Source organism: Lissotriton helveticus, chromosome 5_1 (genome assembly GCF_964261635.1).
Source record: "Lissotriton helveticus chromosome 5_1, aLisHel1.1, whole genome shotgun sequence".
Lineage (NCBI taxonomy): Eukaryota > Metazoa > Chordata > Amphibia > Caudata > Salamandridae > Lissotriton > Lissotriton helveticus.
In genome coordinates this window covers 1372887288-1372901715 of record NC_136065.1, presented here as the reverse complement: position 1 = coordinate 1372901715, position 14428 = coordinate 1372887288, and the positions used below count along the sequence as shown (strand labels likewise).

Here is a 14428-nt window from a genome sequence, read left to right as displayed (position 1 = left end):
GGGCATCGTGTGGAGGATGTTGCAGACCATTTGCAGGGTGCGCTGGACGATGGTATGCCCATTCCAGATGTGTTGGTTATTCACTCGGGGGGGAAATATGGTCCCGGGTGGCAGGAGAGGATGAAGAAGGCCCTGTTCTCTACCTTCTCATCGGTCAAAATAGTATTGCCAGACACCATTATCTTACGGTCAGAGGTGTTCGCTACTAGAGTCTGGGGGTGATGGAGTGTCTTTAGCTGCGGCAAACACGTCGGTGAGAACTGAATCGAGAGGTAGGAAACTATAGCGGGGTTTCCAAATTCATCCCAGTAGGCATGGTATGCTGCAGGCATTAAACTCAAATTTGTATTGGGCAGAGGGATTGCAGCTGTCCAGGGCAGGATTGGAGCCGTTTGTCCAAGCTATACGGGGGGGCTATGGAGTTGCATCAAAAGTATAGCCCAGAGCATCACAAATGGAAGGTGGTGCAACTCAGGGGGGAGGGCAAGAGCGCCAGTGGGCTACTTGCCCTGTGGCGGGGTCCCGGACAAGAGGAAAAGGCCCGGGGACTTCTTTATGCGGAAACTGCCTGACCTTGCAATAGGGAGGCAGTCATTGGGGCTCTGAGCTGGCGGGAGAGGGGGCCGTCCTGCTGGTGGTCCTGGATTCTCCGGCCCTACCCTAGTAGCCGGTGCTGCTTGGATGAAGCAACATGGTATCTCAAATGGACGAAGTGGTAAGGGGTTGGGTTGTGTCCTGCTGGTACAACACACCTCGAGTGGATCTAGAGCTGACGAATTGTAAATACATGGTAACCTGTGGCGCCGATCGATACTGCGCCTCCTTATGTTCAGTAATGGTATTAAGTGGTAAGAGGTTGGGTTGTGTCCTGCTGGTACAACACGCCACTATGTGTGGGAGGGTATACTCAGACGTGAGTCCCTTGCTCATTGCACCATCAGGATTCAAGCAAGCCGGGCCGACGAAGGCTGTGATGCCAGAAACCGGTCCCCGGAAGCTTGTCTCCTTCCCAGTATAAGAATTGGCTTGGTAGTTTGGTTTGCCCTGTTCCCATCATGCACTGGGACAGGAACAGACTAATTTGCATATAGCCAGGTTCTGAGCTGGGATGGTGCAATGAGCTAAAAAACAGGTGATGGATTAAAACCATGATCTCTTGACTTGGTAAGAGTATTCTGCATCATTCAGAAACTCTGTCCATCACCACCCCCTTTTTCCAAAATCGATTTTATCCACACTATGTGTGGGAGGGTATACTCAGACGTGAGTCCCTTGCTCATTGCACCATCAGGATTCAAGCAAGCCGGGCTGACGAAGGCTGTGATGCCAGAAACCGGTCCCCGGAAGCTTGTCTTCTTCCCAGTATAAGAATTGGCTTGGTAGTTTGGTTTGCCCTGTTCCCATCATGCACTGGGACAGGAACAGACTAATTTGCATATAGCCAGGTTCCGAGCTGGGATGGTGCAATGAGCTAAAAAAACAGGTGATGGATTAAAACCATGATCTCTTGACTCGGTAAGAGTATTCTGCATCATTCAGAAACTCTGTCCATCACCACCCCCTTTTTCCAAAAGCAGATGGATACTGCGCCTCCTGAGGTTCAGTAATGGTATTTTGATGGTTAATAAAATTGGTAAAAGTTGGAGGTTTAATAACAAATAAAGATGGTGTTATTTGACAAGTAATAAAAGCTACGCAGTGAACACCAAGTTCGTGTAAAGTGTCTTTGTTGGGGGGGGTGTGTGGTGGACGAATGGCATGAATATCCCCACTATAAGGAGGCACTGATGATCAACGGTGCAAACCTATGGGCTCTGCAGACTGTCACCCTACCTCTGCCATTAAACGTCTGGCCTGTAGTAACACTACATCAGCATAAACAATACACACTTGAAGTCACTCTGCACCAACCACACCCTGGATGGAAAAGCCGGTTATACTAACTTAGAGGGCACGTTGGATACTGCTGCACAAACTACCTCTGCGGTACCTCGTGGAGGATTTACGTCACTTTACAAATCAACCAAATAACTAAACAACAAAAATATTACATATTGTGAACTTGCTCTACCTTCTAATGGTTTGTGGTGGTTGACATTGCATTATGGAGTAGGCGGTGTTGTTTAATCACAGCTGTCAGGTACAGCCATGTTTTGCTTGGGCCCACACTGTACTTGCACTTCTGCCGTATTCTGCCTCTTTTGTTCATGGGCATTTATTTGGGAGTGAGGATTCATGAATGACAGCGTCAGATAAATGAAAATGATCTGTATCCATTTTGGGTCCTCTCGACCCTTGCTGTCTATTAGGCGAGAATGTATAGAATAGAAGCCTTGCATTGTGGGAGGGGTTAGCATTCCACGCTCAGTGGCTCGGAGAAGTGTAGCGCTGTCCCACTGAGTGCTTATTTATATTTTTGCAATACTAAAAACGTTTTGGACTTGAAGTAGGCGTGAGGACACTGATTTTCTGTCACAATACAAAGAAGCAAAAAGAAAATCCCGTTCTTATGTAGGATTTGAATTGAAGGGATTATTAGCTATGAAGACCCAGCGATCTTGTGGACGCCCACGTCCCAGAAGCAAAACTGACTAGTCTTAGACAATATTCATTACTTAATTCCTGTAGACTCTATAGCATTTTCTTCAAGGTATTGTCCACTTTGCTAAGAAATTGTCTCTGATTCGAAATATAAAAAAATTGCTAAAATTGATCCAGGTTTATTTACCACATTATGTTCCAAACAGCGCGGGGCACTTGTGAATTGTGGCTTGAGTATGCATAAGATGCAGTACATAATCAGAATATTGTGATTTACACGGGGGGTCCAAGACCATATAGACACCACTGTTTGAGTGCCTTTCTAGTGTCCCTGTCCTTAAAGGCAACTTGGCATATTATAGTCAAGTTAACATTTGGGCGTACTTTATTCCTGATCATACCTGGACCCTCACCAGATAGTAGCTATTCTGGACTTTCCCCCTATTCAATAGATTGCCAGTTATTAACCATGGTGTCCTACGCAGGAAATGAAAGTAGACTGAAGGTACTTGTATTTGGATAATATTATACTTGTGTTATATTTCTAAGCTGTAACAAGTTAAAGCCAGAACGTGATGGGATGCTTGCATCTTTGCTCTGTACACCGTTGGCGGTGTGCCGCTACAACATAAACCGCTGAGCACAGTGTGGCTTAGGCCACGTCTTACTTACGAAGCCCCAGGAGGGCCAGTCCCACCTAGGGTCGCTTGCTTCTCTGCGTCTGAAGGACAGCAGGTTTGCTCCTCTTGGAGTAGGATACTAGTTTGCATATGGTGGTCCTTTCTCGTTATCAGCACCTCAGGCCACAAACAAGTGAGCAATACGGCTGCGAGGGTTCAGTCCCGGAGGTTTACAGTGAAAACATACATGTAGTCCTATCACAACTTTTATATTTTGTTGCAAGTTTAGTCAGTACTAAAAACATCTGCAGGTTTTATGCAGGATTTGTAGCCCTCACTGCATGATATTTCTTCAAATTTCACCTACCGGGTTACTGCAACCCCAACACAGTGTAACAGTTTACATAGTAAAAGACTGCCCCCAGTCTGCTTTTGTTACTTCCCCTGGGAGTCAATTTGTTCCTCTTTGGACTTCCCTGAAAACTCACAGTTTTTGGCATTTGTAGAGTGGTATGATACCATTTGTATGGCTTCACAGTGTTCATCCGTTTACAGGAACAACTGGTGACAATTGGCTCGGCAGTCATGCTACTGAAAAAGCATAGCAATAAATATTTCCTACATCTAATATAGGGCTTGAATTCCTGAATGGACAAAGGCGAGAGGCACCATTGTCTGTAGAACAGCACAGGGGATGCAAGACATCCATAATGAGCTCTACATAAGGGATGGAACTAGAACACATCATTTTGGAACTAACTGAAAAAGCTACATCAGATGTTTCTGCTGGAGATGTAGGACTCACAACAGACAGGATTCCTTAACGTTATTTATTTTTCAGGGCGCCTCATCCACATCATGAACTCATGGGGGACCAAGACACCATAAGTGGACGCTCAGTGGTCTACCGATTAGCACAGCGAGGCCAGCAAAGACATTGGAAAGATAAGGGTGTCTAACACAGGGGGTAAAGTAAAACAATTTGATTACTGTTAATATAAAAAAAAACACCTGTGCGTGTCTCACGCAGCCACTGGAAGGATGTAGGTGCGTTGCTAGTACAGTAGATGATTTGGTGATGGACAGCAACCGGCCACGGGAGGACCAGGCAGTAAAGCCATCGAAGGATGGGCACTGTCAGAATAAAACATGGAGGAGGTTTAAGTACCTCTCATCAGGCTTAAGGCTGGAGAATAAGCATATTTCAGCGGTGGAACTGTGGTGGTCCGCTTCTATGACCAGGCCATACTGATGGATAATAAATACCAACAGATGCTACCCATATCAGAGGCATGGCTCAAAGATCCTCCTGGAATGTGATCAAGGGTCTGATAACAGTTAACTTCTCTTATGTGCTAGAAACCCATGAGTGGAGCTCATGGAGCCCTGGAGTCTGTTGTCTCCCTCACTTAGAAATGTGTGTTTCATAGTGACAAGAAGGCACCTAGAGGAGTTGAGTATTTATGCCACTAATCCATGAGGTGTTGCAGCGCTTGGATTTAAAATCAAACCTCAAGGGGATAAGTCAGGCTCCTTTTGTGAGAGAGCTTGTTTTGCCTTTTATCAGCAAAATTATACCACCCCACACTCTAGCTTACACACTTGCATTTTGCCATGTGTTTTCCCATGGCACCAGGTGGCATTATTTTCCAGTAAAATACATACCGTTTTTTCTTATTTATAGTAATTTGAAAGTGCCTACTGAGGAATTTCTTTGCGACGTGTCCCCTCTCTCAATGCAAGGATATTTTGGTTTGTAAGATATAAAGCGCCAGAGAGAGAGCTTGTCCAAGAGATTCTTTAAGAATCAACCTCCCAAATGTGTGACGCTGCGTGTCCTGTCGGCTCCACAGTAGCACCTTTTGAGGCTAAAGGCCTACGTCAGAGTAGGACAGACGGGTTAGTGAACCACAAATGAGACAACAATGCACACTTTCCATCTGCCTCATTACAGGTGCATTATATCCTATGGTACTTGTAAGACGGTAGACAGGATATCCGTTGTGTTTGTGATGGTGTAACCCATCCGCCAAACACTAAACCAGGCCCTAGATCAGAGGTCAATGGAAAGTCTCCATTCTTGAGGTCTGGCAGTAAGAGGCTACAAGCTAAGGTAGTACCTTTAGGAAAGAAACTGCAAACAGGTATTAGGGCATAGAATACTCTGTAATGATAAAGAGCCCTGGAACGGATTTGGGCAGCACTCTTACCAAGTTGATGAAGTAGCCCAAAGTTGGATATCTGGGATGTTGAACTTATTGGTGTTTGTAGTCCCATCCCCTTTTAAAGAGGTGAAGATGACACCAGGGCAGCTGGCACTGAGATCAGGCGAGCTAAAGGTGGTAGGGCTGATGGGGATGTTGAGGAGTGGGGGGTGCAGACAAGGTTTGGGGAGAGGAGTTGGCCTAACGGCTAGGGCAGTCAACCTCGAATCTGGGGAACTGGGTTTGAGTCTCGGCAATGACGCTGAACATCCTGCGATTCTGGGCAAAGCACTTAATCTCCCTGTGCCTAACAAAAATTAATGTGTACTCATGTAATGCAACTGGTGCTATGTAAAGCGCTCTGATACCCGATTCGGGTCAAGTTTGCGCTATATAAAACTCTGGTTTCCTGTTCACTAGTACGTGGTGTGCTGTGGGTGGACTGGGTGCTTGGAGGGTGTGGATGCAACTGTTTGCTATTTTCAACAACTTATTGGCTGGGAATGCGTGTGGTGGTTTGGGTGGACTGATTTTGGTGTAGTGTCACTTTTGTCTGTTTACGGTAGTGTTCTGTTGGGCAGCTATTGTTAGAAGGGATGGCACTGAGCAGGGCTGGTTGTGGGGTGTACGTTTGGAGGCCATGGCCTCCTGGTGGCGATTTATTAAGCACTGATCGTATGGAGTAAATGCTGTGTTCATTCTTCGCCTGTCCAAAGTGCACTCACACATTTTACAAGTTTGACACAGTCATTGTCCTTGCAGAGATCCCAGGCGGGCCTCTGGTGGTTTGTATTATGTCTAAGATGTATGTAAACAGTGCCATTTCGAGACGATAACTGATCACATATATAATCAGTTAAAAACCCTGAAAAGGAGTAAGTGCGACATGAAGAGTGACAAGATATCCACAGAGTGAACTACATATTTACTTCTTTGCAGATAGCATGCTTCTCGACGAGATGCAGAGATAAGGGGAGGGGAAAGAGGAAGTAATGAGGGGAAGAGCGGATAGGGTTAGGTCTGCTGTAGTTTAGGTCTTTGATCCACAAGTGGGTTGCTGGCACATCTGCCGGGTGATACAGCGCAAGTGTCCTACTAGATTGACTGACTGAAATCTGAAAGAGGCACCAGATATTAGGGAGATGGCAAAAATATTTATATGAAGCAATGCAGCTTGCAGGAAGAGCGTCTCTCCTGGTACTGCAGAGAAGTGATTGCACGTCAATCCAAAACTGCATCGCTGTCTATTATTCTACTACCGTGGGCCCCATTCAGGTCTTACAACTCTTTAATCCAGACCACCTCCACCCTCTGACTTCGGCGACCATGGTCTACTGTGCTCTGCCAATGAACCTCAATTCTAGCATACAGCACCCCTAAATACTACCCACACACAGCTCCGACAACATATTCAAGCCCTGGCCTACATTTCCTTATGCTTTTTCATTTCTAAGTCCCCCACACATATCTCTACCACATGCATCATTTATGACCTACAACGCCATGTTATTGCATTAACGAGGGACCCTTTCTGGCCCCATTTGAAGGGATAGCGGGCAGACAGAGGCTCACTGGCCACAACTGGGGGCCAGATGAAGATCGGACCTTCAGCTTCCAGCCAGAGTCTTCTTCGTGGTACCTGGGGGCGTTTGCAGACTCTGGAGTTTGGGGTTTCCCACTTCAACGACTATTCAAAGTCAAAGAATGACACACTCTGACATAATGTCATGGTTCTCAATTCTCTGGTGCAAGGTAGTGGGGGCTTTTTTGTTTATATGATTAAATTTTTTTTGGTTCTATTTCTTGCCTTTCTTACAGTTTTTTTCGGACCAGGTACCATGTAATATGCAATTCTTGTATTGCGGATGTCCTCCTGTATTCATTTAATCAGGGACCAAAATGTTGATGATGCTTTTGCTTAAGTTTGGATGATTTAAGTGGCATATTGTTCATTGTAAAGAAGACTGACATCAACACACCGCATGTGGGTACATATGATTGTTATTGTCTGTATGTATGTATATTCAGCGAAACATATTAACGAACTTGCTTTCATTGATCCCATACAAGAATATTTTAAGATATCCAAATAGTTGATAAATTTAATTTCTTGAATACACAGAGTACGCCTTGTTTGATGTTAAATGACATTTTATTTATATAGCATTTACTTGATTGAGTTTTCTCTGCCTTTAAAATCTTTTTGCCTTTATGGCATTGGATACATGTATTAGTCTGAATACAAATGACTCCTTCAGGAGAATCTTGTTGCTACTCCACTCTGGTACAGTCTTATTTACACCTCCTCAAGAAGGTGAAAGACCGAAAAAAAGTTACATGATATTGGTTTTTTGTCACGCCTTTGACCACGCCCCACGTACACTCATCCCGCCCCCATTGAGGAGAGCATCACGTTCCCATACTCTTTTTAATGCACTTCGAGTACTGGTCACTGGGAGAGACAACCATGGGAAGACTTGACTAGTAATGTAGATGGCTTGTTGACAGGGTGGTGCGTCCAAAAGGCGAGCAGGGCCGGGCCAGAGTCAGCCTGAAGTCAGGACCAGGCACCGCACCTGCCTGTCAGGAAGCCTTTAATTGCTCGGAATCAGCACTCCAAAGACCACCCTGTGCGGAAACCCTACCAGTCTTGCACGTAACACGCAGGTGCGTCGCGCAGCCCCCCGGTGCAGGGTTCCGCCGCCACGGGCACGCGCAGGGAGACCTCTGGGCTGGAAACATCACACCTCGCAGACAGTGACATCTGCAGCTAACCCCTGGGCTGCGAACCCCTGGACCCGGGGCTCCGCTGCACCAGCCAGCAGCACCGGTGGCACCCAGGACCGCTCCGACCACTCACCTTGAGTTGAGACTTGGACACTTTGCCACTTTTCTCGACGTCCAGCGCGGTGAAGGCGTACCAGATGGACTTCAGCAGCTCGCCCCGCAGGTCCATGGCTGCTGCATCGCTCGCAGCTTCGAGTGTCGAGCAACGGGACAGATCCGGTGGCAGGAAACGAGCAGCGGCGCTGTGCAAGCCTAGCTCGGAAACCGCACGAGGGGAGCGGCGTGCGCACCGCGCCCTCTGCCGGACGCGGGCTGAAGAGCACACGCACCAAGGGACTAGGCTGCTTGGACATGGTGCATTCTGCATCTGTACACGTTGGGATAGAGTCATCGCATTGGTGTGTTATTGGCGCTTACTACCCCTGACGAGGCGTCGAAGCGCTTTTCCGCAGGTAGCACAGTACTCCGGAACCCAACAACGATTAGTGATGGATTAGTATAGTGAAACTGGAGTTAATTTGAGCGATGTAAAGCGCTTCGAAGCCTCGCCCAGGGCAGTAAGCGCACAAATGCAATTACAAGACAATACATGTGATTTTTTTTTTTTAGGGTGGGGGGGTTATATAGCGCAAACTCGATGAGAAGGTATCTGAGCGCTTTACATGAGCACCAGTAACGTTAGACAGGGGAGATTAAGCGATTTGCCCAGAATCACAGGATGTTGAATGCCACTGACAACACTACCCATTTCCCAGCTTCGAGGTCTACCGCTCTAGCCCTTAGACCACATCCTTTCCTCTTTCAAGTTGTATTGAAAAGGATAATGGGGATAGAAGAAGGAAGAGTCTAGAAGGTGTTTCTTGGGAGATCACAGTAGTACAATGTGGTTTGGGATAAGGAGAGATGGAGGAAGGAAGAATCTCTAGAAATGGATTAGGTAGATCATTGCAGTAAAAAGAGTTTTGGGATGAGTCAAAGGAGGGATAGATGAGGGAAGATTTTAGAAGGGTTGTTTGGGAGATCATAGCATTAGATGCTGTCTCCAAATTACAAAGTGTTTGATTCATATCAGGCCAAGAGAATGCACAGCACTGTGTCACCACATCAGTTACGTGACCCTTCACTCAACTATGATGCAGACCGGTGCACGGTGAATGAGGGAGGGTGGGTGAGAGAGAGAAAGAGAGTGTAAATGTAAATTGATACTTGTATAGCGCACTACTCACCCGCAAGGGTCTCAAGGCGCTTGTACGAATACCGCTGTGGAACCCATCCTGGCTTTCCCTGTGAGGTGTCCACTCCTGGGCACCCCCAAGGTGGAGGCCAGGCATCCTTAGCGTTGTGGGGGCCGTTGTGGAGAATAAGCAAGCTATTGCCCAGAGTTGTAGAGTGCGACTCCATGATTGGAATAGGCACCGAGGCGAGAATTATCAGGTCCGTGGAATTTTGAGCCCAAGACCCGCCGAGGCGGGGAATTGAACCCTGGTCCTGGGCTAGACCTTTGCATCTGATCCAGCGGCCTATAGAAAATATATCATAAACAACGCTACCCAACTTCATAATCTATAAACAAAATTCTACACTAACTTATGGACCCATTTATAAACGTGATATATTTGGGCCTACTGAATCATGTGGTCTGATTAAATCTATATACACATTATTTACAAACTATATACAGTTTTATACATCTGCGAAAAGAATGTTATCATTATAACAAATCCTAACTATTTAAACGACCACCATTGGCAATGGGATCTAGCTAATAGTAACCTGCACTTCTGAATAATCAAGACCAGCTTGTTTGTCAAAAGTAAGATTTTATTTACTAAATTATGGTATTTCAATTATAATTTTATAAATGCAATTTTATTAGCATTAAAGTAAGCATAATAGAAAAGAATCATGAAAAATACAGTTTAAGTAAGTGAATCAATGTTTAAGAAAGTATTTAAAAGTTTAGCATTTCTAAAGCCTAAATCCCTAGCTAAGCTAGATAAATGGAAAATAAAGTAAAGTTCTTTGAGGTTTCTTACGTGCTCCAAGCAAAGTCCAGCAGCACTTCACCCTCATCGGAAAGTCAGAAAGCAGCAGCCAGCCCATCCCTAAGGGCATGACTTTTTATACCATTCTAAGCTAACTAATCTAAGTAAAGGAAAGTTTTTCAGAAAACCACGAAGTCCCATTGGTTGAGAGTGACAAGTGACATGTCACCCGCATTTCAAAACTTCCATTAGGTCACATTTCTTAACGACCATTGTCTTTTCCAAACGTGACTAGAAGCTTCCTTGGTTTGCAACAAATGTAAATCAATGTTCTCGTAGCGTTCATTTCACTTCCGCGGATGCCAAGTTAGAACTGACAAAATTATTCTTTTCCTTCTGTTTATGACCTTGGCCACGTCCGACAAAATGATGACAACACGTCAGATTCGTTCAGTGAATGCAGCTTTGACAAACACTTTTTCAGAATGGGCTTCTCGTGACTTTTGCAGAAGTAAAATTCAGCTTTTTAGCAAACTCGAGTAAACTAGGCCCAAAAGCAGGCAACTTATGCTTTCTAGTATAAAACAAACACAAGAAAAGTATTAATGTAAGAAATAATATTGATTCTGTAACCACCCTTTGTTTTCTAAATGATTAACCCTCCCAATTAGTCTAATGTTATCTAGCAATTGCAACAATTAAAGCAGCGTTTTATATCTACCAGTCTTCATGAAATCCATGAAATCTTATGTGCACCTAGAATAGTGAAATGACACCACAAACAAGGAAAGCAAAATAAGCACATGCCTCTTTTAGGTTTGCTGCAGTTAGTAATGACAAAAACGAAAACGACAAATTATTTTATTATTTTGCACGAACAAAAAGATGCAACATTTATGCACGTTTATGAGCACACATGTTAGTCCCCCCATGTGTAAAGTTTAATCTAGGTTGTATTAGCACGACACATCACAAATCATTAATTTTATTATTCATGTTATGGGAAATGTGACTTTGCGAGTTTAAACAGAATTCTGTTTTCTATCTCGCTCCATCAACTCCCTCATCTGGTGATTAACAAATCACCACACTACCACCCAAAATTTGGTAATTTAAACTTCTAAGAAAAAGATTCAAATTCATTTGAGTCAGTAATCCTAAAAACCTGTTTCTGCATAATCTTTGGAATTAGCATAACGCTCTCTATGTAACTCCTGTAATTCAATCTCCCTTTCTTCTTCCTTTCTAAGTTTATAGATCCTTTTCTTTTCTTTCAACTGTTTCTTTCTCTTATGCAACAAACAACCTATTTTCGTCAAAATAAAGATGAATATTATTATAATCAAAGGTGCCAAAATCTTGCCAAGAATTGAACTACCAATGTTATGAAACCAATTTTTAATTGCTTGGAATCTTTTTGAAAGTTTCCCTGTAAAATCATCTTCTTCTAAAGGAATTATCTCTGAATGCATTTGTGTAATATTCTTAATGTACATTTCAATGTTCTTACTTTCATCAGGTATATATGTGCAACAATGTTGTACATGCAATATGCCACAGACTCCTCCCTCTTTTGCTAGGAGTATATCTAAAGCAAGGCGATCTTGAATCACCATAGATCTGATTGCAATTACTTCAACATTCACTAATTGGAATCCATCAGCTGTGTCTGTTGATAATCTGTCGACAATTGTGGACAATTTTCTGATTCTCCCTGCATTTAGGGTTATACCAACAAAAGGTATCACTGCTTGAAAAATGTCTCCCAGAACTTCTGTGAAAGTTTCTCTTTTGACTCTATTTACATAATTATGAATTTTGAATAATCCTTCTGAATCTCTGTCAACATGAAACACTTTAGGAAAAACAATTACCACATAACAAGTTCCATACCAGTGGTCTGGAAGGTTGTAGTAGGCTTTGTCACCACAAACAAAATAAATCCCAGGAAAGATTGGATCTTTTCCACCTTTGAATCCCCAACCTCCCAAAATTTGATAAGTATCTTCACAGTTACTTGCACCTACGAAATAATTATCAAAAAGTGTATTATCTCTTCTAATGCAAAGCTTTCCACTAACTGGTTTATCTATGTGAATTGCAACATTTTCAAGCATTTTGCCATTTAACTTCTCATCCTCTTTCTGCCAGAACCTGGACTTAGTCTGCTTGACTAATTCATTTCTTTTATAAATTGCTCTTCTTTCTCCAACCAGGTTCAAAAATTTCTTTCCCTCCGCACTTAATTTACATGTTAAATTATTCTTGTAAGCATACTCGTAAGTGAGTTCATTAGTAACAAGGAAAAATTCTCTCATTTGTTTAGCTTTCTTATGCTTATTTAAAGCACCCTCAATCTTTATATTCGCAAAAATCTCGTCAACATCGGAATAGTAATATTCTAAGCGTCCAGTTTGATAAAATAGGCTAGTTAACACACTACATGTTACACCATATGTAAGAGGAAACATATTGTATGTTACTCCCTCAGAAACAGAAGCAGGTAACTTTACACACACATAACAATCCTTTGCGTCCATTACCTTTACATATTCACTCAAAAGTTTAGTGAATGTATTGCTTGAAAAATCACTAATAGATTTATCTTGATGAATGCTAGGTTGATGATCAATAACTTTTGCAGATACACTGTGTTTAATTTCAATGAAATCCATCTGTAATCTGGTAAAAGGACCACCCTCTCGACCAATTACTCCTGTCCCCACCACTGATTTTCGGTTTGGATTCATTTGTTGGCATGATAAACACCTTTGACAAAAAGATTCTGCAATTGTTCTAAATTTAGTATTGAACCAAGTCTCTCGAAAAAGTCTGATCATAGAATCTCTTCCAAGATGAGCTGGACCATGATATAATCTGGCCATGTCAGCAATCAAGCAATTTGGTAATACTACTCTGCCATCTTTGTAAACCCACACTCCATCTTCATCACGTGGTCTACAATCTGATCTTAACCACAGATCTTTTTCCTCATCATCTGCTTCATTTTGTAAATCTCTAATCTCATGCCATGTTTCTACAACTGTTGTTAGCATTAATGAATTTGAATCAGATTCTTTACTCTTTTCCCGATTGTATGCACAACCCTTTCTTGCACAGTATTTTGCTGTTTCATCTGCATAGGCATTGCCTTTTGAGATATAATCCACTCCTTTAGTGTGCGCTGCACATTTGACAATTGCGATTTCTTTCGGCAATTGTATTGCTTCAATTAATCTTCTAATAAAAACTGCATTTTTAATTGGTGACCCTGCTGATGTCATATAGCCTCTCTGAGACCAGAGTTGTCCATAATCATGCACAACTCCATACCCATACTGACTATCAGTAATGATGGTAACTCTTATATCTTTTGATATTTCACATGCACGGATCAAAGCAATCAATTCAGCCACTTGTGCTGAACGAATTCCTTCAAGACATGAAGCTTCTTCAACATCTGCAACTGTACAGACAGAATATGATGCCTTTAGAACACCTCCTTCTGTCCTCAGACAGGAGCCATCCACAAAGTAGACAGCATCTGATTCAGATAAAGGTTTATCTTTGATGTCTTGTCTTGGTTTAGTGCAAAATTCCATAACATCTAAACATTCATGTTCTATTTCAGTGTCATTAATGATCTCAGAATCAGGTAATAATGTAGAAGGATTCAGATTTAAACATCTTGAAATCGAAACATTATCTGCCCCTAGTATGATTTTCTCATACTTTGTTAATCTGCTGCTTGTCAAATGCTGAGTTTTACCTCTTGTCAGCAATATTTCAACTGAATGAGGTACAAAAACTTTCACAGGAAATCCCATAACAATTCCTTCACTCTGCTCAAGACTGATACTTGTAGCTGCAACTGCTTTCAAACAACCTGGTAATGCTTTTGCAACAGGATCAAGAACTGCAGAGAAGTATGCAATAGGTTTCTTTAAATTCCCATGTCTCTGAATCAACACAGACAATGCACATCCTTCTCTCTCACTGCAATACAGTTCAAAATCTTTCTCATAATTTGGCATACCTAAAGCAGGAGCTTGGCATAAGCTCTTTTTCAGGTTCTCAAAAGATTCCATCTCAGCTTCGTTGAGAATAATTGGATCTTTTACATCAGACTTTGTCAGTCTTTGTAGTGGTTTCGCAATTACTGAGAATCCACTTATCCATTGTCGACAGTATCCAACCATTCCTAAGAACATTCTGACCTGTCTCTGTGTTCTTGGAGGTTGCATTGCTTGAATCATTTTTATTCTCTCAACTGTCACTTGTCTTTTTCCCT

General features: G+C 42.9%; 1 protein-coding gene across 1 annotated transcript in view; it reads right to left on the bottom strand.

Annotated features, from left to right (window-relative positions):
- The window catches only part of DEF6 (DEF6 guanine nucleotide exchange factor), a 419734-nt gene extending 411378 nt beyond the window's left edge, over window positions 1-8356 (bottom strand). Inside the window, exon 1 of the mRNA XM_078644309.1 lies at window positions 8226-8356. Within this exon, the coding sequence (XP_078500435.1) occupies window positions 8226-8321 (96 nt within the window). The 5' untranslated portion in view covers window positions 8322-8356. The remainder of the gene's footprint in view (window positions 1-8225) is intronic.
- Window positions 8357-14428: the final 6072 nt, after the last annotated feature.